Source organism: Hylobates moloch, unplaced genomic scaffold (genome assembly GCF_009828535.3).
Source record: "Hylobates moloch isolate HMO894 unplaced genomic scaffold, HMol_V3 SCAFFOLD_182, whole genome shotgun sequence".
NCBI classification, from domain to species: Eukaryota; Metazoa; Chordata; class Mammalia; order Primates; family Hylobatidae; genus Hylobates; species Hylobates moloch.
This window is the reverse complement of record NW_026652457.1, coordinates 9321-31973: the sequence shown is the minus strand read 5'-3', so window position 1 is coordinate 31973 and position 22653 is coordinate 9321. Positions and strand designations below refer to the sequence as shown.

General features: G+C 44.9%; 2 protein-coding genes across 2 annotated transcripts in view; one reads left to right on the top strand and one right to left on the bottom strand.

The window, feature by feature from the left end:
* Nucleotides 1–402: 402 nt before the first annotated feature.
* Nucleotides 403–1797, bottom strand: LOC116464106 (purine nucleoside phosphorylase). Its single transcript, XM_032147374.2, has one exon. The coding sequence runs from the start codon at nt 1702–1704 to the stop codon at nt 835–837; it is 870 nt and encodes a 289-aa protein (XP_032003265.1). The 5' UTR covers nt 1705–1797; the 3' UTR covers nt 403–834.
* A 2066-nt stretch (nt 1798–3863) lies between these two features.
* LOC116464105 (COP9 signalosome complex subunit 3) overlaps nt 3864–22653 on the top strand; it is a gene marked incomplete at its 3' end in the record, with an annotated part of 27726 nt that continues 8936 nt past the window's right edge. Inside the window, exons 1-7 of the mRNA XM_058434978.1 lie at nt 3864–4088; nt 4204–4471; nt 9210–9339; nt 14800–14912; nt 15001–15050; nt 17800–17892; nt 20953–21132. Coding sequence (XP_058290961.1) covers nt 3864–4088; nt 4204–4471; nt 9210–9339; nt 14800–14912; nt 15001–15050; nt 17800–17892; nt 20953–21132 — 1059 coding nt within the window. The remainder of the gene's footprint in view (nt 4089–4203; nt 4472–9209; nt 9340–14799; nt 14913–15000; nt 15051–17799; nt 17893–20952; nt 21133–22653) is intronic.

Here is a 22653-nt window from a genome sequence, read left to right as displayed (position 1 = left end):
TTGCATAAAACTCTCCAGTCCTCCCAGTCTTCTCAGGAAAAAGTTCAGTACCTTTAACACAGCTTACATGATCCGGTCCCTGTCCACCTTACAAACCACTCCCCTCCAACCACAAGGACATTCTTTCAGTTCTTCATTCTCAACTAGCATGCTCCTTTCACATGCAGGGTCTTAGCACCGTACTGTCCTCTCACTCAGAAATTTTCTTCACCCTTATCTTATTAACTCTTCCTCTTTCTTCGTTGCTCAGTTTATGCCATTTCCTCAAGAAAGCCTTCCCTGTTTCTCCCAAGCCAGGTCAATCTCCTCTGTGACATCATTTTTTTTTTCTTTTTTTTTTTTTTTGAAATTATTTCATCTTTCTCTTTATTCTGACATTATGACATTAAATAATGTCCAAGAGGTACTGGGTTAGTCCTTGTTTGGTCTCTGGTGATTTTGATAAGACAGAACTGAGCCCCCAGGAATGTATTATCTCAAAAAGCTAGTAGCAGGTACTGTGCAAAGTTCTAAGGCCCAAGTCAAATCCTGGGCATCTCCACAGATGTGTGGTAGGCCATGGGCTCCAGCTCTTGTGTAAGAAAGAACAGGAATGAGAACAGCTTTATTCTGTAGCGCCAAGGTCTCACTATGCTCACACCTGTAATCCCAGCTTTGAGAAGAGGATCTGGCACCAGAAGGGTCTGGTAGAAGAAAGTGGGAAAGGTGAAGGACAGGAATCTCTTCCTTTCTGCTACAACCTAAGGACAGAGGCACATGACTCCAGCAAGGGGCCAAAGAAGGTAGCAGCTACTTGGATTTTGTGTGGGAGACGCCAGACCACTCCAAGGCAGGTCAACTGGCTTCGTCAGGGAGTGGAATGCTGGCCATAAGAGTGGAGACAAACTGTTCCAATTTCTGTGCAGCTTGTTTGCCAGCTGCTAATACTTCTTCATGGTTGGCCTTCTCCAGGCTTTCATAATCCATGATGACCTTGTTAGTGATGAGCGAGAAGCCAAAGACTCGAAGTCCACAGTGCCGTGCGACGATAACTTCTGGTACTGTACTCATGCCAACAGCGTCTGCTCCCAGCTTCTGCAGCACACGACATTCTGCCACAGTCTCAAAGCTGGGGCCTGCCACCATCACATAGGTGCCTTCCTGTAGCTCACGTTGCTCTCCCATTTGTTTCCAGGTACTGAGAGCCCTCTGCCTCATAGTCCGGTCATAGGCATCAGACATGGCAGGGAAACGAACTCCAAACCTTTCATCATTGGGCCCTCTGAGAGGGTTCTGACCACTGAAACCAGGTAGGTTGATATGGTCACGGATCAGCATGATATCTCCAACCTCAAACTTGGGGTTCAGCCCTCCTGCTGCATTGGTGACCACCAGGGTGTCCACACCCAGAAGGTGGAAAACCCTCACTGGGAATGTCACCTTCCAGAGTGAGTACCCTTCATACATATGGAACCTGCCCTGCATCATCACACAGGCTCTGCCATTCAGGAACCCAAACACCAGTCGGCCAGCATGACCTGGCACTGTACTGCGGGGAAAGTTGGGGATTTCACTGTAGTCAAAGATCTGGGCCTGAGTTAATTTATCAGTCAGACCTCCTAATCCAGAACCACAGATTACTGCAACTTGAGGCCGGTGCTTAGTGTGAGACAGAAGCCATTCTGCAGTGTTCTTATAATCTTCATATGTGTATCCGTTCTCCATGGTCTCGCAGACGCCCTCTCGATGAGCCTGCTCCAGTGTGCTCCGATCCGCTCCGATCCGCTCCGCTATGCTGAACTGAGCAAGGCTGCCGGGTCTGGTCCGCACAGTTCCGACATCATTTTATAGAACCATGTTCCATTCCTTCAGACCACTAACTCCTTTTATCTAGGGTCTTCATGTGTTATCTGCAGGAGAGAAGGACCGAAACTGTTTTGTTTTGTTTTGTTTTGTTTTGTTTGAGACAGATTCTTACTCTGTCGCCCAGGCTGGAGCACAGTGGTGCCACCTCGGCCCACTGCACCTCCAGTTCCTGGGTTCAAGAGATTCTCCCACCTCAGCCTCCCGAGTAGTTGGGACTACAGGTACCCATCACCAAGCCCGGCTAATTTTGTAGTATTTTTAGTAGAGATGGCTTTTCACCATGTTGGCCAGGCTGGTGTCCAACTCCTGACCTCAAGTGATCCACTTGCTTCAGTCTCCCAAAGTGCTGGATTACAAGCATGAGCGACTGCACCAGGCCCCAAGACTGTTTTTACTACTAGTGTATTTCTAGTGCCTGGTACAACACATTGTAAGTGTCAGTAAACATACGTTGGATAAAATTTTAAAATGCATGTTTATTTTCTCAGTCCCTACTATGCAGCAAATCCTATGCTGGGCCCTAAAGGGGAATCAAGGTTAGTAAGAGAGGTGCTTGACCTTAAGGAACTCCATGCCAGTTAGAAGCAATGGATCCGTAAACCAAAAGTATCTGAGACCAGTCTCAATCAATAGAGAAAGTTTATATTGCCAAGGTGAAGGATGCGATGATAACACGGCCTCAGGAGCTCCTCGGGACATGTGCCCAAGGTGGTCGGGTACAGTTTGGTTTTATACATTTTAGGGAGACATGAGTCATCAATCAATACATGTAAGATGTACATTGGTTAGTTCTGGAAAGACGGGCTAACTTGGGGCAGTTGGGGGGCTTCTACCTTATAGGTAGGCTTAAAGACTTTTTGATTGGTAATTGGTTGAAAGAGTTATTATCTAAAGACCTGGAAGTAAATAGAAAGGAATATCTGGGTTACGATTATAAGGGGTTGTGGAGACCAAGGTTTTACCATGCAGATGAGGCTTCCAGGTAGCAGGATTCAGACAGAATAGATTGTAAATATTTCTTATCAGTCTTGAGTCTACCAGTCCTAAGGTCTCTGTGTTGATGTTTGTGAGGCATGTCTGACTACCACTTCCCATCATGGCCTGAACTAGTTTTTCAGGATAAATTGGAATGTCCTTGACTTCGGATAGGGTCCACCAGTCAGTTTGGGGGCTTAGACTTTTATTTTTGGTTTACAGATATGACATGGACTATAGAGACACATTTCTGTAACAGAGTAGAAGTGCAACAGGAGAAGAACAAAGTGCTTCAGGCGACAAGCGGAGGAGGGAGACATCAATCCCAGATGGGAAAAATCAATTTACTTTCTTTTTGTGTGTGGTGTTATTTATTTATTTATTTATTGCGGGGAAGGGATCGATTCATTCAACGTACATCTTGAATGAATAACTATAGTTCTTCCTATGTGCTATGCGCTGTCCTAAGTGTTTTATGTGGTTAAGGACACTAAGATTTTACAGATGGGGAAAGCAATGCACACGACGGTCAAGTGACTCGCTCGAAGAGTCACACAGCTACTAAGTGGTAGAAAAGGCAGTTGAACCCAGGCTGCTTGGCTCCAGAGTCTAGTATCACGGAGAAACCCTCATGGGAGACGTGGCAACGAAGTCGTGCTTCATTTAAGTATCTATCTGTCCAGGTGGAAAACCGCAGGGCCTCTCTAGCAAAATCCAGAACCAGAAAATACTTGCTTAATTATGAGTTTCGTTCCTTCCTTTGCCCACTATCCCCATTTAACGTGCGGAGGGATTTCAGAAGTGCAGTGAATAAAGAAGCCGGGGACTATGGAACGCTAATCTCCGGGTACGGCGAATTGAGGCTGTTTCCATGGAAACAGTAACGGGTTGGCAACTAGGTATATTCTCGCGGTGCTTGAACCAGCGGAAGTGACGTCGCCGCTCCGAGGACCTCAGGTGGATCGCCGCGGCCCCTCCTCCCAGACCGGCAGCCTTTTCCCGCGCGTGCTGTCTTCGCCGCTCAGGCAGCCCGGGGGGAAAACATGGCGTCTGCCCTGGAGCAGTTCGTGAACAGTGTCCGACAGCTCTCGGCTCAAGGTGAGGCCCTAGGCCGCCGGACTGGGCATGGGCGGGTACCGGAGGCGGGCCTGGATCCCCAGGCGCCAGCACGGACGGCTGGGACAGCCCTTTTAGTCCTGAGACTCTTCTCCGGGGCCGGGCTCGGGGTTGCGGCGTTTAGATCAGGGAAGGATCGAGTGCGGCCGAGTGTAGGCAGCCCCCTCGCGCTCCGCTGTCCTCGCCGGCCGGCCTCCCCTCCCTCGGGCCGCCGGGAGCCCCCTCCCCCCGGTCTGGGCCCCTTCCACCGGGCGCTTTGCTTGACAGTTTGGGGGCGTGACTTCCGCCAGGAGCCATCTCGGGCGACTATTGGTTCCTTCTGTCTCTCTTGCCTTCGGTGATTGGCGTACCGCCATGTCATCTTTGCCGCCGCTCCGCCGCTTGCTGACTAGGCCGCCTGAAGCGGGAGGGAGTCCATTCTGGGTGCCTTGGCTCTGCGGCTCGCCTCGGCCAGCTCCTCCGCTGCCAGGCGGCGCACGCTCGGGAACCTGTGCGCCTATTTTGGTCCTACAGAATGCTGCGGAAGCTCTCGCTCGTAGGACTCCATTCCTTTGTGTTTTTTAGCCGAGGCTGGAGTGCAGTGGCGCGATCTCGGCTCACTGCAACCTCAGCCTCCCGGCTTCAAGCGATTCTCCTGTCTCAGCCTACCGAGTAGCTGCGATTACAGGCGCCCGCCAGCTCACACGGCTTTTTTTTTTTTTTTTTTTTGAGACGGAGTCTCTGTCTCCAACGCTGGAGTGCAGTGGCGCGATCTCGGCTCACCTCAACCTCCGCCTCCGAGGTTCAAGCGACTCTCCTGCCTCAGCCTCCCGAGTAGCTGGGATTACAGACGCCTGCCTGGCTGATTTTTGTATTTTTAGTGGAGACAGGGTTTCACCATGTTGGCCTGGCTGGTCTCGAACTCTTGACCTCAGGTGATCCACTGGCCTCAGCCTCCCAAAATGCTGGGATTACAGGCATGAGCCACCGCGGCCAGCCCACGCGGCTAATTTTTTCATATTTTTAGTAGAGATGGGGTTTTTACCATGTTGGCCAGGCTGGTTTCGAACTCCTTACCTGAAGTGATCCGCCCACCTCGGCCTCCCAAAGTGCTAGGATTACAGGCGTGAGCCACTGCGCCCGGCCAGGACTCCATTTCTAGGGGTAGAGTTGTGATGATTTTGCTCTCACTTTCCAGGTTGTTTGGTTCATTCATTGCATATGAATGTACCGAATTCTGGACCTGAAATTAGAATGATTAGATGCTGGCTGTGAAGGCCCCTTTAACTATCCCGTGCTTCAGTTTCTTCGTCTGCGAAATAAGTCCCTAGTTTATATAGAGTTGTGAAGATTCAACGAGAGGAACCATGTAAAAGCACTTGGAACAGTGCCTGTCATAAGGGGTGCAATAAATACAGCTGCAAATTATTGTTACCGTCATTAATTGTGAAGTTCTAGGAGCTGCATGACCTTGGACAAATCACCTTTAATCTGTGAGTCTTTTGCATCTCCGTTGTAAAAATGGAGGGGTGCTTTTACCTCACTGGTGTAAGACAAATGATCTGATAATGGAGCTGCACTTAATAAGAATTCTTCCTCTTTTTCCTTTTTATTAATAGAAATTAGGTTCACAGGGAAGGCACAGGCTTGCCTTTTCTATGACTAAAGGAACCACTGGTTTGTTAATTTATGCCACAAATACTTAGTGTTCTCCTTCCTGGGGTGTAGTGTAGTTAGAAGCTTCAGGTTGAAATCCTGTCTCGGTCACTTCATGTGTGAGCCACTTAATTTCCCTGGACCAATTTTCTTAATTACAAAACAGAACTAGCTGTTGTGGGCATCAGGTTATAGGATGCTATAGGAACAGTCTGCTAGACAGAGATAAATATGGTAACTTTCATTGCTGTTGGCTACTGTGCCTCACACTCACTGGATAGGAAATCTTTGAGTTTCAGGCCAGGCGCAGTGGCTCACTCCTGTAATTCCAGCACTTTGGGAGGCCAAGGCAGGCGGATCATCTGAGGTCAGGAGTTCTAGACCAGCCTGGCCAACATGGCGAAACCCCGTCTCTACTAAAAATGCAAAATTAGAGCAGGCATGGTGGCAGGCGCCTGTAATCTCGGCTACTCGGGAGGCTGAGGAAGGAGAACTGCTTGAACCTGGGAGGTGGAGGTTGTGGTGAGCTGAGATTGTGCCACTGCACTCCAGCCTGGGCAACAAGAGCGAAACTCTTGTTTCAAAAAATTTTTTTTAAAAAGTAAAAATCAAAAAAGGAAATCTTTGAGTTCCTGTTTTCTCTGCTCTTCTTCAGAATTTTCTAATGTAAACCTCAAGAGAATATTATAATATTCAGCTTTTTCTAATTAGAATTTTATTGGCCCTCAGATGCCTGTAATCCCAGCACTTTGGGAGGCTGAGGCGGGCGGATCACGAGGTCAGGAGATCGAGACCATCCTGGCTAACACGGTGAAACCCCATCTCTACTAAAAGTACAAAAAATTAGCCGGGCGCGGTGGCAGGCGCCTGTAGTCCCAGCTACTCGGGAGGCTGAGGCAGGAGAATGGCATGAACCCGGGAGGTGGAGCTTGCAGTGAGCCAAGATCGCGCCGCTGCACTGCAGGCTGGGTGACAGAGCAAGACTCCTTCTCAAAAAAAAAAAGAAAGAATTTCATTGGCATCTCTGGTTGCACTGATTTCAAATGCACTCTGTGACACTTAAGCTTTTTTTTTTTTTACTCTGCCCTTGGCCCTGCACTAATTAATTATCTGGTGATTTCATAGTGACCCAGCTTTTATTTCAGTCTCAACTTGGCACTGGTTGTTAAGTAGTAGAGAACTAATGGATTGCAATGCTTATTTCTGGGTGTTACAAATTATTGTTAATATATTTAGAGTAGTGGGTTACAAAGGCAAATTATTCAACTGGAAGTTACTTCATACCTACCAGTGAGATCTGTAATACAATGATGATGAGTTGGTATTTTCCAGTTAAATCTGTGTGATCTCAAGAGGTGACACCTGATAAGATCACAGCTGTTTTATTCTTGTTTTGTAATGCATGTATAATAATGATATATTTCCTTTGCTTTCAGTAAAACGTATCAAATTGAAAAGTGTTAAATTATCAAAAGTACCTAGCTACAGTCACTTGTATTTTAAGCATTATACTATGTTGTATTCTTTTAGTAAGGAAAAGATTACGCAGTTGCTCTGTAGAAACAGAGAAGTTGGAAACTTGAGGTTAATGCCCATGGACTTAAATATATCCTCACTGTTACCAGAAAGACAGCTAGAGTGTGACCATGGTATCTGTCATGACGGTAATTGCCAAAATTGATGGGTCTACTTCAAGGTACCAATTCAGGCCTATTTTTTTTTCCCCCAAGGCGGAGTCTTGCTCTGTTGCCCAGGCTGGAGTACAGTGGCACAATCTCAGCTCACTGCAACCTCCGTCTCCCGGGTTCAAGGATTGTCCCAGGTTAAAGGATTCTCCCACCTCAGCCTCCCGAGTAGCTGAGATTACAGGCGTGTGCCACCACACCCAGCTAATTTTTGTATTTTTAGTAGAGACAGGGTTTCACCATGTTGGCCAGCCTGGTCTTGAACTCCTGACCTCGAGAGATCTGCCCACCTTATCTTCCCAGAGTGCTGGGATTACAGGTGTGAGCCACAGCACCTGGCTGAGGCCTAATTATTAATAGATTCTGTGCCTTAGTTGTTAAAATGTAGCATTGCAGGCTGAGTGTGGTGGCTCATGCCTCTAATCTCAGCACTTTGGGAGGCCAAGGCGGGAGGATTGCTTGAGCCCAGGAGTTAGAGACCAGACTGGGCAACATAGCGAGACCCCTGTCTCTACAAAAAACTTAAAAAATAAGATGGGCACGGTGACGTACACCTGTAGTTCCAGCTACTCGGGAGGCTAAGGTGGGAGGATTGCTTGAGCCCAGGAGATGGAGGCTGTGTCGAGCTGTGATCACACCACTGCATTGCAGCCTGGGCGACAGAATGAGACCCTATCTCAAAAAACAAAACAAAACAAACATAGTATTGCAGTATAGGGGAAAAATAGATCAATTAGGAGATTAATTCAACAAGTAGCTGCTTGATGAACTGCTAAGCAGGTGATGTATTCTAGAGCTGGAGAAAGGGACAATCCCTCCACCTGAGTTTACTGAATTACCTAACCACTACAGTCCCATGCGAGGCAGAGAGGGCAGATACCCAGCTTAGCCATGGGGAAGGGAGCTGAGATGAGGGTCTAGAGACGCCACAAGTTGATTGCTGAATGCTGGATGAGGCTCAGTCAGGTAGCAGAGGATGTGGGGGAGAAGGACAGAGAACAGCATGTGTAGAAGCATAAAGAGGAGAGAAGATAGAATGTAGATTTTCTGAGCTTGCTGTGATCGAAGAGTAGGTGTGTGAGGGGAAGTAGCAGGAGATAAAGCTGGAAAGGTAGCAGGGACCAGTTACTGAAGGGCCTTAGTCCAGGCTGAGGCGTTCGTACTTCTTAAAGTCATTGGAATAACTCGATTGAATGCACAGTTTAGAACAGACAGTACTAATATGGAGTGCGGGTTGTAGGAGAGAAAGATCACAGTAGGCAGACCGTTTAGAAGATTTATGATGTAGGCTGGGCGCGGTGGATCACGAGGTCAGAAGTTCAAGACCAGCCTGGCCAAGAAGGTGAAACCCATCTCTACTAAAAATACAAAAAAATTAGCCAGGTGCAGTGGCAGGCACCTGTAATCCCAGCTACTTGGGAGGCTGAGGCAGGAGAATTGCTTGAATTCGGAGGGCGGAGGTTGCAGTGAGCCGAGATCGCGCCACTGCACTCCAGCCTGGGCAACAGAGTGAAACTCCGTCTTAAAAAAAAAAAAATAAGCGTTCTGATGCAGTCCAGACAAAAAATAACGAGGATCTGAATTAGGGCAGAGAGAGGAGAGAGAAAGAAAAGGAGCTGAGAGACTTAGGAAGTAAAACTAAATCATTTGGATGCAGAGAGCTGTTAATAGTAACGTGCGTTTCTGGCTTGGGAGACTAGAAAACAAAATGGAGAAAAAGGTGAAACATTCAGGGTCAGAGAGAAGTGGGAGGTCCAGTGTAATCTAATTCGTTTTGAGACCACAAACAGGTTGTTTCACTCCTCTGGTCCTTCTGGATCCTCATCCGAAGTGAAGGAGATTAAGAATCATTTTGGGGAACTTCAGGCTCTGAAGTACAAAGTTGTGGTTAGAGTTCCATTAGTTTGGTTAGTGCTGTAGCTGAAATGCAATAGTGTTGTTCCTGTTTTCTAGGGCAAATGACACAGCTTTGTGAACTGATCAACAAGAGTGGGGAACTCCTTGCGAAGAACTTATCCCATCTGGACACTGTGCTCGGGGCTCTGGATGTACAAGAACACTCCTTGGGCGTCCTTGCTGTTTTGTAAGGGGCATCTTCTTTTATAGTTTTGTGCTTGTTAAAACGGAACACTCTGCACTTTCTGACTTTATTTTTATTTATTTATTTATATTTTTTGAGATGGAGTTTCACTCTGTCGCCCGGGCTGGAGTGCAGTGGCGCAATCTCAGCACACTGCAAGCTCCGCCTCCCGGGTTCACGCCATTCTCTTGCCTCAGCCTCTTGAGTAGCTGGGACTACAGGTACTCGCCACCCGCCCCAGCTAATTTTTGTATTTTTAGTAGAGACAGGGTTTCACCGTGTTAGCCAGGATGATCTCGATCTCCTCACCTTGTGATCCACCCACCTTGGCCTCCCAAAGTGCTGGGATTACAGGTGTGAGCCACCACGCCCAGCCCTGGCTTTATTTTTATTTATTTATTTTTTGGTGTAGAAAGTAAACCATTGTAAATAACATTGAGCTCTTTTGCAAAACTGAAGTTATAGCAGTTACAGTTTATTCATTCCAGCTAATCATTGCTTGTTATATTTTATTCAATTTTATCATTTTTAAAAACTCCTTTATGTGTCTGGGCACGGTGGCTCATGCCTATAATCCCAGTACTTTGGGAGGCCAAGGCGGGTGGATCACCTGAGGTCAGGATTTCAAGACCAGCCTGACCAATCGGGTGAAACCCCGTCTCTACTAAAAATGCAAAAATTAGCCGGGCGTGGTGGCGGGTGCCTGTAATCCCACCTATTTGGGAGGCTGAGACAGGAGAATTGCTTGAACCCAGGAGGCAGAGGTTGCAGTGAGCTGAGATCGTGCCACTGCACTCCAGCCCAGGTGACAGAGTGAGACTCTGTCTCAAAAAAAAAAAAAAACTCCTTTATGTTTATACAGATCCTGAAAATTTGTTTTAAACAATGGCCATCTCAATTGTGGGGACTATAGTTTGCATTTATCTGAGTACTTTTTTCCATGTAATCCATAGGATTGTCCACATTTTCCAAATTAAAAAGAAGTTCAGAAGAGTACTGCCACAGGGCATGGCAAAATACATTGAATGAAAATATCGGCTGGGCACAGTTGCTCATAATCCCAACACTTTGGGAGGCCAAGGTCGGAGGATCATTTGAGGCCAGGAGTTTGAGACCAGCCTAGGCAACATAATAAGGCCCTATCTCTGCAAAGAATAAAAAGATTAGCTGGGTGTAGTGGTACATGCCTGTAGTCCTAGCTTCTCAAGATGCTGAGGTGGGAGGATTGCTTGAGCCCAGGAGTTCAAGGCTTCAGGAAGCTACAATTAAGCCATTGCACTCCAGCCTGCATGACAAAATGAGACCTTTTCTCAAAAAAAAGAAAAAGTATCAAAGATCCAAAGCAACATTGCTTAGAATTCCCTTCAAACAAATTTAAGCTATTTAAGACCAAATTAAATAGACCTTATTTTAATTGGGGTTCCTTGTAACTGTGTACTTGACAGTAGAATTCTTTTTTTCTTGATGTTATAGTATTATAAATTGGGATATTGTGGTTGTCATGACATTTGAAATGATATAAATAAACTGAGAAGAAACTGACTTAAAGTGAGAGTCTGGCTTCACTTACGCTGGGATTCCTGAGACAAAGGTATGTGTCCGGAGCAGAGTTTAGAGAAGAAGCTTTGTCAGAATGGAAGGATCTAGAGTTATGCTCTGCAGTATGGTGGCCACTAGCCATATGCAGCTATTTAAATTAAAATTAAAGATTCAGGTGCACTTGCCATGTTTCAAGTACTCAGTAGCCACATGTGGTCACATGTCCTTGTCTTAGCACAGGTTTGTAACATTTTCACCACTGCAGATAGTTCTATTGGACAGTGCTGGTAAGGATTTCTACTGTCTGTATTTTCTTTTTTTTTTTTTTTTTTTTTTTTTTTGAGACACACGGGGTCTCTCTCTTTCACCCAGGCGGGAGTGCAGTGGCGCAATCTCGGCTCACTGCAAGCTCCGCCTCCCGGGTTCACGCCATTCTCCTGCCTCAGCCTCTCCGAGTAGCTGGGACTACAGGCGCCCGCCACGACGCCCGGCTAATTTTTTTGTATTTTTAGTAGAGACGGGGTTTCACCGTGGTCTCGATCTCCTGACCTCGTGATCCGCCCGCCTCGGCCTCCCAAAGTGCTGGGATTACAAGCGTGAGCCACCGCGCCCGGCCTACTGTCTGTATTTTCTTATTTATATGAAAGAGCAGATGCTGGGCACAGTGGCTCACACCTGTAATCCTAGCACTTTGGGAGGCTCTGTTTGAGACCATCCTGGGAAACATAGCAAAACCCCGTCTCTACAGAAAAAAAAAAAGTGACCAGGTATGGTGGCTTATGCCTGTAATCCCAGGACTTTGGGAGGCTGAGATGGGCAGATTGCTTGAGCTCAGGAGTTCGAGACCAGCCTGGGAAACGTGGTGAAACCCTGTCTTTACAAAAAAACCACAAAAATTAGGCGGGCGTGGTGGTGTACACCTGTGGTCCTGGCTACTCAGGAGGCTGAGGTTGGAAGATCACTTGAGTCCAGGAGATTGAAGCTGCAGTGAGCTGTGCTCCTGCCACTGAACTCCTGACTGATGACAGAACAAGACCTTGTCCCCCCAAAAGAAAAAGAGTTAGCCGGGTGTGGTGGCACATGCCCGTGGTCCCAGCTACCCAGGAGGCTGAAGTGGAAGGATTGCTTGCGCCTGGGAGGTCGAGGCTACAGTGAGCTATGCTTGCACCACTGCACTTCAGCCTAAGTGACATCAAGATCCTATCTCAAAAAAGAACAGAGAGCATGCATGTTTTATACACACATAAACTCACATATACATGTATATCAGGTGAGTAATGGACATGAAAGCATTTTGAAGCTATAAGGTGTTTACCGTTGTATATGTTAGATAAGGTATGGAAAGAGCCCTGAGCTTCTGGCTGAGGACCCTGGTTTTGAATCTACATATTCTTCCAATTTTGGGTTGTGGGGCCCTGAGCTTCTTCATATTTGTATTTATAAACTGGCAGTCACAATTCCTCACTGACCTATTGTGAACCCCAAATGAAATTGTTTCTGACATGACTTGATAATTACAAAGTGTAAATACAGATGTATGGTGACATTGTTAAGTCAAATAATACAGTATAGATGGAAGCAGATAAACCAAAAGATGTAGCAGAAATTATGATTAGATAATATCCATTTAGTTTTTCTTTTTCCTTTTCTTTTTTTTTTTTTTTTTTTTTTTTTTTTTTTTGAGAGAGAGTCTCACTCTGTCACCCAGACTGGAGTGCAGTGGTGTTGTCTCAGCTCACTGCAACCTCCACCTCCCAGGTTCAAACGATTCTCCCACCTCAGCCTCCTGAGTAGCTGGGACTACAGGTGCATGCCACCACACCCGGCTAATTGTTGTATTTTTAGTAGGCACGGGGTCTCACTAGGTTGGCCAGGCTGATCTTGAACTCCTGAACTCGTGATCCGCCCGCGTTGGCCTCCCAAAGTGCTGGGATTACAGATGTGAGCCACTGTGTCTGGCCTAATTTTCCTTGAAATTACATTTCAATAGTGCTTTTTTTTTTTCTTAAGAATTTGAAATTTACTTACAACCAATGCCTTAATAGTGCTAGTTTACATGATTTCTCCCCTAAAACCTATCACCAGTGCCTTCTCGGAGTGTTTCTCATGGCAGTCTGAGTTACTTGGGAAGGATCACCTGAGTCCTCCCTCTTCTCACCCCTCCACTCCTCCTGTCCTGCCCATCAGTTGTTCTGTCAGTGTTATTCTCAGACCACACAGCTGGTGGCAGCATCTTTAACCTAAGCTGCTGCCCACCTCCAGCCAGCCCATAGCTCTCACTCTTGGTCCCCCTTAGTATATTCTCAAAGCAGGAAAAGCAACAACTGATTTTTTTTTTTTTTTTTTTTTTTTTTTTTTGAGAGTCTCCCTCTGTCGCCCAAGCTGGAGTGCAGTGGTGCAATCTTGGCTCACTGCAACCTCTACCTTCCAGGCTCAAGCAATTCTCATGCCTCAGCCACCTGAGTAGCTGGGACTACGGGCGTGCGCCACCACCCCCAGCTAATTTTTGTATTAGTGGAGACAGGGTTTCACCAGTTGGCCAGGCAGGTCTGGAGCTCCTGGCCCCAAGTGATCCACCTGCCTCTGCCTCCCAAAGTGTTGGGATTACAGGTGGGAGCCACTGTGCCCAGCTGCAACAACTGATTTTTTTTTTTTTTTTTTTTGAGACAGTCTTGCTCTGTCGCCTAGGCTGGAGTACAGTGGCGTGATCTCGGCTCACTGCAACCTCCGCCTCCTGGGTTCAAGCAATTCTGCTGCCTCAGTCTCCCAAGTAGCTGGGACTACAGGCATGTGCCACCATGCCTGGCCAATTTTTGTATTTTTAGCAGAGATGGGGTTTCACCATATTGGCTAGGCTGGTCTCGAACTCCTGACCTTGTGATCTGCCCATCTGCCCACCTTGGCCTCCCAAAGTGCTGGGATTACAGGCTTGAGCCACAATGCCCAGCCTATTTGGCTTCATTTAGTGGAATTTTTCATCTTGAAAGTTGTTCCTTATTAAACATATATATATATAAAACCTATATATGTTTAATATATGCTTATTATTTAATATATATATTATATATGTATATATAATTAAACATATATATATATATATATATTTTTTTTTTTGAGACAGTCTTGCTCTTGTTGCCCAGGCTGGAGTGCAGTGGCGCTATCTCAGCTCAACGCAACCTCCGCCTCCCGGGTTCAAGCGATTCCTCAGCCTCCCGAGTAGCTGGGGTTATAGGCATGCATGCACCACCATGCCCGGCTAATTTTTTTGTATTTTTAGTAGAGACGAGGTTTTTCCATGTTGATCAGGCTGGTCTCGAACTCCCGACCTCAGGTGATCTGCCCACCTTGGCCTCCCAAAGTGCTGGGATTATAGGCGTGAGCCGCTGCACCAGGCCTAAACATATTTTTTTTAACCCTTATTTGTGTCCGTTGTGTATCTTGATTGTGCAAAATAACCAGGTCAGGAAAATCTCATGGATTCTAGTTCTTATTTATTTGTTTTTTGAGACTGGATCTTGCTCTGTCACCCAGGCTGGAGTGCAGTGGCATGATCATAGCTCACTGCAGCCTCAACCTTCTAGGCACAAGTGATCCTCTAGCCTCAGCCTCCCAAGTATCTGCAACTACAGGCATGTACCCCCACGCCTGGCTAATTTATTTTTTGTAGTAGAGACAGGGTCTCACCATGTTGCTCAGACTGGTCTCAAACTCCTGGCCTTAAGCAGTCCTCCTGCCTCAGCCTCCCAAAGTGCTTGGATTACAGGCATGAGCCACCGTCCTGGCCTAGTTCTTAATTCTAAAAAATACTGTTGCTCATTTAATTTTACAGAGTATTAGAGGCAGGGGGGATTTCTTGCATATGTTGCTTCTGTATTTTATCTCATGAACTATCAGGGTAATTTGATTCTTTTCTCCTTATTCTAGGTTTGTGAAGTTTTCTATGCCCAGTGTTCCTGACTTCGAAACGCTATTCTCACAGGTTCAGCTCTTCATCAGTACTTGTAATGGAGAGCACATTCGATATGCAACAGACACTTGTAAGCTAAGTAACATTTTATTCTCCATTGAAAATATTTTGCCCTTGTGGTTATATTTATATTTTGAATATTTTGTTATTGTATCTAGTTGCTGGGCTTTGCCATCAGCTAACAAATGCACTTGTGGAAAGAAAACAGGTAAGAAATACTATTCAAGTATTCCTAGTTTTGTTATAATATGTAACTAGCTTACACAATGAATTACTTTATTAAGATTCCAGTTAGTACTGAGCATCCACCACCTAGATATCTGTGGTCACTTGCGAGCACTCACAGCCATTGCTGTAAGCACAAGCAGCCCCTGTGTCCCCTGAATGAGGTGGGGGCACAGGGTGTTTGGCGCCTCAGGGAGACTGCTGCTGGAACTACCAAGTAGTTGGAATTACCAAGCCAGTACCCTTTATGTTGTAATATGCTGGGTTTTGTCTGTTACTTTTTTTCTTTTAACTTTTAATTAGGACATTATTTTAGCCTTACAAAAAGCTTCAAAGATAATATAAAAAATTATCATACATTTCACCTAGATTTTCCAAATGTTAACATTTTACCACATTCTTTTTTTTTTCTCTTCCTCTTTTATTCTGAGCCATTGTAAAGTAAATTGCAGATTTGCTATTGCTGTTCTTTATCCCTAACTACTTCAGTGGGTAAAGCCTAGAAATTAGGACATTCTCTTACATAGCACAGTGTAATGGTCAGCATCCAGAAATGAACTCTTTTTTTTTTTTTTTTTGGAGATAGAGTCTCGATTTGATGCCTAGGCTGGAGTGCAGTGGCGCCATCTCTGCTCACTGCAACCTCCGCCTTCCAGGTTCAAGCAATTCTCCTGCCTCAGCCTCCTGAGTAGCTGGGGGCTACAGGTGCATGCTGCCACACCCAGCTAATTTTTTGTATTTTAGTAGAGACGGGGTTTCACCATGTTGCCAGGCTGGTCTCGAACTCCTGAGCTCAGGCAATCCTCCCCCCTTGGCCTCCCAAAGTTACAGGCGTGAGCCACCACGCCCGGCCCAGAAATGAACATTAATATAATGCATCAACAAATTGACAGACCCCATTTAGATTTTCTACCAGTGAAAAGGACTGTCTTTTGCTATAAAAGGACATTAGCTGTTTGGACAGTGTACTATATAGCAAAAGAAAACCGTGGACCATGGATTGCGTTACATTGCTTTGTCTCTTTAGTGTCCCTTAATCTGAACAGTTATTTCATTCTTTATCTTTTATAATACTGACACAATTTATAACGTGAATTTTTAAAAAATTTATTTAGTTATTTATTTTTTTGAAATGGAGTCTCATTCTGTTGCCTAGGCTGGAGTGCAGTGGTGTGATCTCAGCTCACTGCAACCTCCACCTCCCGGCTTCAGGCGATTCTCGTGCCTCAGCCTCCTGAGTAGCTGGGACTACAGGCGCATGTCACCTTTCCCAGCTGATTTTTGTTTTGTTTTGTTTTTTGAGATAGAGTCTCACTCTGTCACCCAGGCTGGGGTGCAGTGGTGTGATCTCGGTTCACTGCAACCTCCGCCTCCTGGGTTCAAGCAATTATCCTGCCTCAGCCTCCCAAGTAGCTGAGATTACAGGTGCCTGAAACCATGCCCGGCTAATTTTTGTATTTTTAGTAGAGACAGGGTTTCACCATGTTGGCCAGGCTGGTCTCGAACTCCTGACCTCAGGCGATCCGCCTGCCTCGGCCTCCCAGTGATTTTCGTATTTTTAATAGAGGTAAGGTTTTGCCATGTTGGCCAGGCTGGTCTCTAGAATCCTGACCTCTGGTGATCTGCCTGCTTCAGCCTCCCAAAGGGCTGAGATTACAGGTGTGAGCCACTTCACCCAGCCAGGTGTTTCTTTTTAATTTGAAAGTAAATTTAAGATTAGTGGTTTGAAAGAGGGTGAAAATAGAACCAGTTGTTATTTTGTAGTACTAAGTAACCGTGTTTGAAAGAGATGGTTAAGAAAAATCACTAGTTTTTGAAAAAGCTGTAAGTTATTGAGCTGTTTTTAGTCTCTTCTTCATATATATTTTATATATATATACATTTTTTTTTCGAGATGGGGTCTCGCTCTGTTGCCCAGGCTGGAGTGCAGTGGCACGATCTCAGCTCACTGCAACCTCCGCCTCCCAGGTTCAAGCGATTCTCCTGGCTCAGCCTCCTGAGTAGCTGGGACCACAGGCACATGCCACCATGCCCGGCTAATTTTTGTATTTTTAGTAGAGACGGGGTTTTGCCATGTTGGCCAGGATGGTCTCGATCTCCTGACCTCGTGATCCACCCACCTTGGCCTCCCAAAATGCTGGGATTACAGGTGTGAGCCACCATGCCCGGCAATTTTGGAAGAGACTATATTTTAGTCTTCCAAAAACTGATTATGCCTCACTTGACACTTGGTCTTGTTATTTATAATCAGGGCAGGAAACAGTCCTTTTGAAATCTATGGTGTTAGTTTTGGTAGTAATTTACTACCAGGTAAGGCATAAACTGCCTTATGGGAAAATGCCAACACCCTTAGCCACAAGTAATTTTCCTAAGTATAGGCTGTTGTCTCTTGTATAATAAGTGATTTGGAAAGTTTTCATTTGTTTAGATGTTAATATAATGAACTGTTGAGAAAGTAATACTGTTTTTGATTATTGATCTTCATTGTAAAAATAAAAGCTTTTTATGATTTAAAAAATGGTGCTGAGTTATCTAAAAATTCCAAGAAACAGCTTAAGAAAAGTTTTCTGACTTAAATGGGACAGAAATTTCCTGAAACAGTATGGAAACCTCATATTGCTATTTAAAGGAACCTATCAATTAGTGTTATTTTTTATTTGTAAGTGACAACATAAGATCCAATGTGCTGCCATCTTTGAGAACTTATCTGAAAGAGATGTCATTTCTGACAGCCCCTGCGAGGAATTGGCATCCTTAAGCAAGCCATAGACAAGATGCAGATGAATACAAACCAGCTGACCTCAATACATGCTGATCTCTGCCAGGTAAGCAACCAAAGTGTGTGATTCACAGCAAGTCAGAGGTGTAGGTTGTTTATGGGCTTGCTCAACATTGGGTTTGACAAACGAAGGCAAGTTGGCAGATATTGTGGTGTGTTATGGAAGTTGGAATATGTCGGTACATCTATTACATTCAGGTGGGTGCTGGATGCAAACGCTAGGATGGGGCTCAACTGGTAAGCTTGTCGAACAGATAGGGTAATTAATAATTGTAACTTTTTTTTTTTTTTTTTGAGACAGTCTCGCTTTGTCACCCATGCTGGAGTGCAGTGGCACAATCTCAGCTCACTGCAACCTCTGCCTCCTGGGTTCAAGCAATTCTCCTGCCTCAGCCTCTCACGTAGCTGAAACTACAGGCACCCACCGCCAAGCCTAGCTAATTTTTGTATTTTTAGTAGAACAGGGTTTCACCATGTTGGCCAGGCTGGCGTTGAACTCCTGACCTCATGATCCACCCACCTCAGCCTCCCAAAGTGCTGGGATTACAGGTGTGAGCCACCACACCCGGCGCTAGTTGTAACTTTTTTTTTTTTTTTTTTTTTGAGATGGAGTCTTGCTCTGTCGCCCAGGCTGACGCGATCTCAGCTCACTGCAAGCTCTGTCTCCCGGGTTCACGCCATTCTTCTGCCTCAGCCTCCCGAGTAGCTGGGACTACAGGCACCGGCTATCACGCCTGGCTAATTTTTTTGTATTTTTAGTAGAGACGGGGTTTTACTGTGTTAGCCATAATGGTCTCAATCTCCTGACCTCGTGATCCACTCGCCTCGGCCTCCCAAAGTGCTGGGATTACAGGTGTGAGCCACCGCTCCCGGCCTGTAACTTTTCTTAAAATCCCAAATCATTGTTTTAAAATTGTGGAGCCTGCCAGGTGCAGTGGCTCACGCCTATAATCCCAACACTTTGGGAGGCTGAGGCGGGCGGATCACCTGAGGTCTGGAGTTCCAGACCAGCCTGACCAACATGGAGAAACCCCGTCTCTACTAAAAAAAATTGTGGAACCTGAGACTTAACACCTAACTTCTTACACCTTAAAATGTTATTCATTTATCTTTTTTTTTTTTGAAACGGAGTCTTGCTCTGTTGCCCAGGCCGGAGTGCAGTGGCATGATCTAGGCTCACTGCAAGCTCCGCCTCCCAGGTTCAAGCAATTCTCCTGCCTCAGCCTCCTGAGTAGCTGGGATTACGGACGTGTACCACTACACCCGGCTAATTTTTGTATTTTTAGTGGAGATGGGGTTTCACCATTTTGGCCAGGCTGGTCTTGAACTCCCAACTTCAAGTGATCCACCCACCTCAGCCTCCCAAAGTGCTGGGATTACAGGTGTGAACCACCATGCCTGGCCTCATTTATTTATCTTATTTTGCGATGTTCGAAGTCCAGAAGGCAAAAGGGCAGGTATATAATGAAGTCTCCTTCCCATTCTGTTTGCTAGCCATCTATTTCTTCTCTCCAAAGGAAACTATGTTAGTTATTTCTCATATATCCTTCCAAAGACTTTTTATGGACATAAAAGCAAATATGAATATTTTCTCATTTCTTACACAAATTTTAATAATCTATGCATACTCTTATGTAGCTTGCTTTTTGTATTTAACATATCTTGGAGATGATTCTGTAGTGGCACTCTACAGGTATGGAGTATTCTATAATATGAGTATGCATATTTTAGAATACAGGTTTGAGTATGCAGGTTTTAGAAGTCTGCATGGGATATTTACATTGTTTCCTTCAAGAATAACATGGTATGTGGATTATTTCAAAAAATGTTCTAGTTTCATATGAAGATGTGCTTTTTAATGTTTTAAGAAAATTGTGATTGAGGTACAACATACAGACAGTAAAATACTAAAGTGTATAGCTCAGTGAATGAAATAACTGTTCAGATTAAGGGACACTAAAGAGACAAAGCAATGTAATGCAATCCATGGTCCACGGTTTTCTTTTGCTATATAGTACACTGTCCAAACAGCTAATGTCCTTTTATAGCAAAAGACAGTCCTTTTCACTGGTGTATGCATGTCTACACTGCGTCTCCATTAGCTAGATAACTGTTCTAAGGGCTTTCTTTCTTGAGTTGCACAATTCCCTATATTTACCTATAGGATTAATTAAAGGAACCACTTCTACTTTTATCACACCATGCTGGTCTCTTTCCGTTCCACTAGTTCAGTAAAGAGAAAGAGGACACACTCTTTTTCCCTCTAATCAGATGGGTAGGGATAGGTTAAGGGATAAGTGAGTCTTGTCTGTAGAGTTCTTTATTCTCAATCATCTATAGCATGCTTGGCCTTATAGCTGTTTAGCTTTTTATAAAGAAATGCTCCCTCAGGTGAGGTGGCTCATGCCTGTAATCCTAGCACATTCGGAGGCCAAGGTGGACGGATCACTTGAGGTCAGGAGTTCGAGACCAGCCTGGTCAATGTGGTGAAACCCTGTCTCTACTAAAAATATAAAAATTAGCTGGGTGTGGTGGTGCACGCCTGTAATCCCAGCTACTCGGGAGGCTAATGCAGGGGAATCACTTGAACCCAGGAGGCGGGCGGAGGTTGTAGTGAGCTGAGATCACGCCACTGCACTCCAGCCTGTGTGACAGAGTGAGACTCCGTTTCAAAAAAAAAAAAAAAAAAAAGTAATGCTATTTTCTTCTGAATGGCTAAGAAAATGGAGTACAGGTTGAGTATTCCTAATCCGAAAATTTGAAACCCAATCCAAAAATTTGAAACCCAAAATGCTCCAAAATCTGAAATCTTTAGAATGCCAACTTGGCACTCAAAGTGCTCATTGGAGCAACTGGATTTCAAGTTTTCAGATTAGGGATGCTTAACTGGTATGTATTCTGCAAATATTCCAAAATTTGAAACACTTGTGGTCCTAAGCATTTCAGATAGCAGATACATGAAATCTGTTGACATTTAGATAATTTTAGTCAATAAAATATAAAACACAATTACATTATTTGGAAATTTCTGGAATCTATGAATTTTCTCCTTCTGCTAATACCTAAGTAAAATTAAAGTGATGATTTAATATCAATTTGTTCACAGCTTTGTTTGCTAGCAAAATGCTTTAAGCCTGCCCTTCCATATCTTGACGTGGATATGATGGATATCTGTAAAGAGAATGGAGCCTATGATGCAAAGCACTTTTTATGTTACTATTATTATGGAGGGATGATCTATACTGGGCTGAAGAACTTTGAAAGAGCTCTCTACTTTTATGAACAGGTAATCTTCTCTCTAAAAATTAGCTGAGGTTGTTCTGAACTTGTGTGATCAAAAAAGTGCTCCCATAGGTTTGTGGCTAGAGTGGACTGATCCCAGGGCCTCCGTTTCAGGTGGTGGTCCTTTCAGAGACTCCTTCTCTGTGATCATGTAAATGGTGGTAACCTGATCCCTAAGTTGAGGAGCAGTGCCAGTGCATAGAAGAGCGCTTGTCGGGGGGTTCCAATCTAGGCTTGCACTTATACCTTATCTGATTTGGAATAAGTTATGACATCTCTTGACCTTTATAGCTTCCTTTGCATATAAGGAAGAGATTGAACTGAGTGATCTTGGGTATGTCTTATTCTAAAACCATGTGTGGTATTTTGTTAAGTTTTATTTAATCAGTGAAACATTCTCTTGATTCAAAATTTAAAGGGTATAAAAGAGTACACAGTAAAAGTCCCTCCCACCCTTTGTGTAATGAAACACAGTATACAATTTGGTAGAATATTCTGGAGGTTTACTCAGACTCTGAAAAAGAGATACACAGTATTATTGATAAACTACTTGTCTTAAGGTAAATTAGATGTTCGTAAGTTCCTATTTAGTTCATAGCATGTATTAAGTAATAAAGGATATTTAAAACCTTCAGAGAGCTCAGTTTAGTTGGAATTCTAATACATAATACACACACACGTATACACATCCGTGGCTCTGAACCATACCACAATGAGTGGTTGATGTGCCCTGTTGAGGGGACCTGAGGAGGGCCACCATAAGGTGCTGGTAGGCAGAGATGGTGTCATTAAAGCACGCGTCTAGTCAGGTTAAATCTTCAAGGTGACTTCTCTTTAAGACTACGCATTCAGAAAATTATAAAAATGTACTTCATAGCCACTGGATGCATTATCATTGCTGTAGCCAAACATAATAACTCATGAGCAAACTTGATCTTGAAATATCAAGATGATGTGGGTGTTAAAAAGGTAAGAGGCGGCCGAGTGTGGTGGCTCACGCCTGTAATCCCAGCACTTTGGGAGGCTGAGGCCGGTGGATCACCTGAGGTCGGGAGTTCGAGACCAGCCTGACCAACGTGGAGAAACCCCATCTCTACTAAAAATACAAAATTAGCTGGGCATGGTGGTGCATGCCTGTAATCCTAGCTGAGCTGCTCAGGAGGCTGAGGCAGGAGAATTGCTTGAACCCAGGAGGCAGAGGTTGCAGTGAGCCGAGATCGCGCCATTGCACTCCAGCTTGGGCAACAAGAGCAAAACTCCATCTCAAAAAAAAAAAAAGAAAAGGCAAGAGACTGGGCGAGGTGGCTCACACCTGTAATCCCAGCACGTTGGGAGGCCGAGGCAGGCAACTCGCTTGAGGTCAGGAATTCAAGACCAGCCTGGCCAACATGGTGAAAATGTCTCTACTAAAAATGCAAAAATTAGCTGGGCCTGGCAGCAGGCGCCTGTAATCCCAGCTACTCGGGAGACTGAGGCAGGAGAATCTCTTTTTCTTTTTTTTTTTTTTTTTTTTTTTTTTTTTTTG

Excerpts from the sequence above, each read along its gene's own strand:
- LOC116464106 (XM_032147374.2), bottom strand. The coding sequence starts at position 1,704 with ATGGAGAACGGATACACATATGAAGATTATAAGAACACTGCAGAATGG.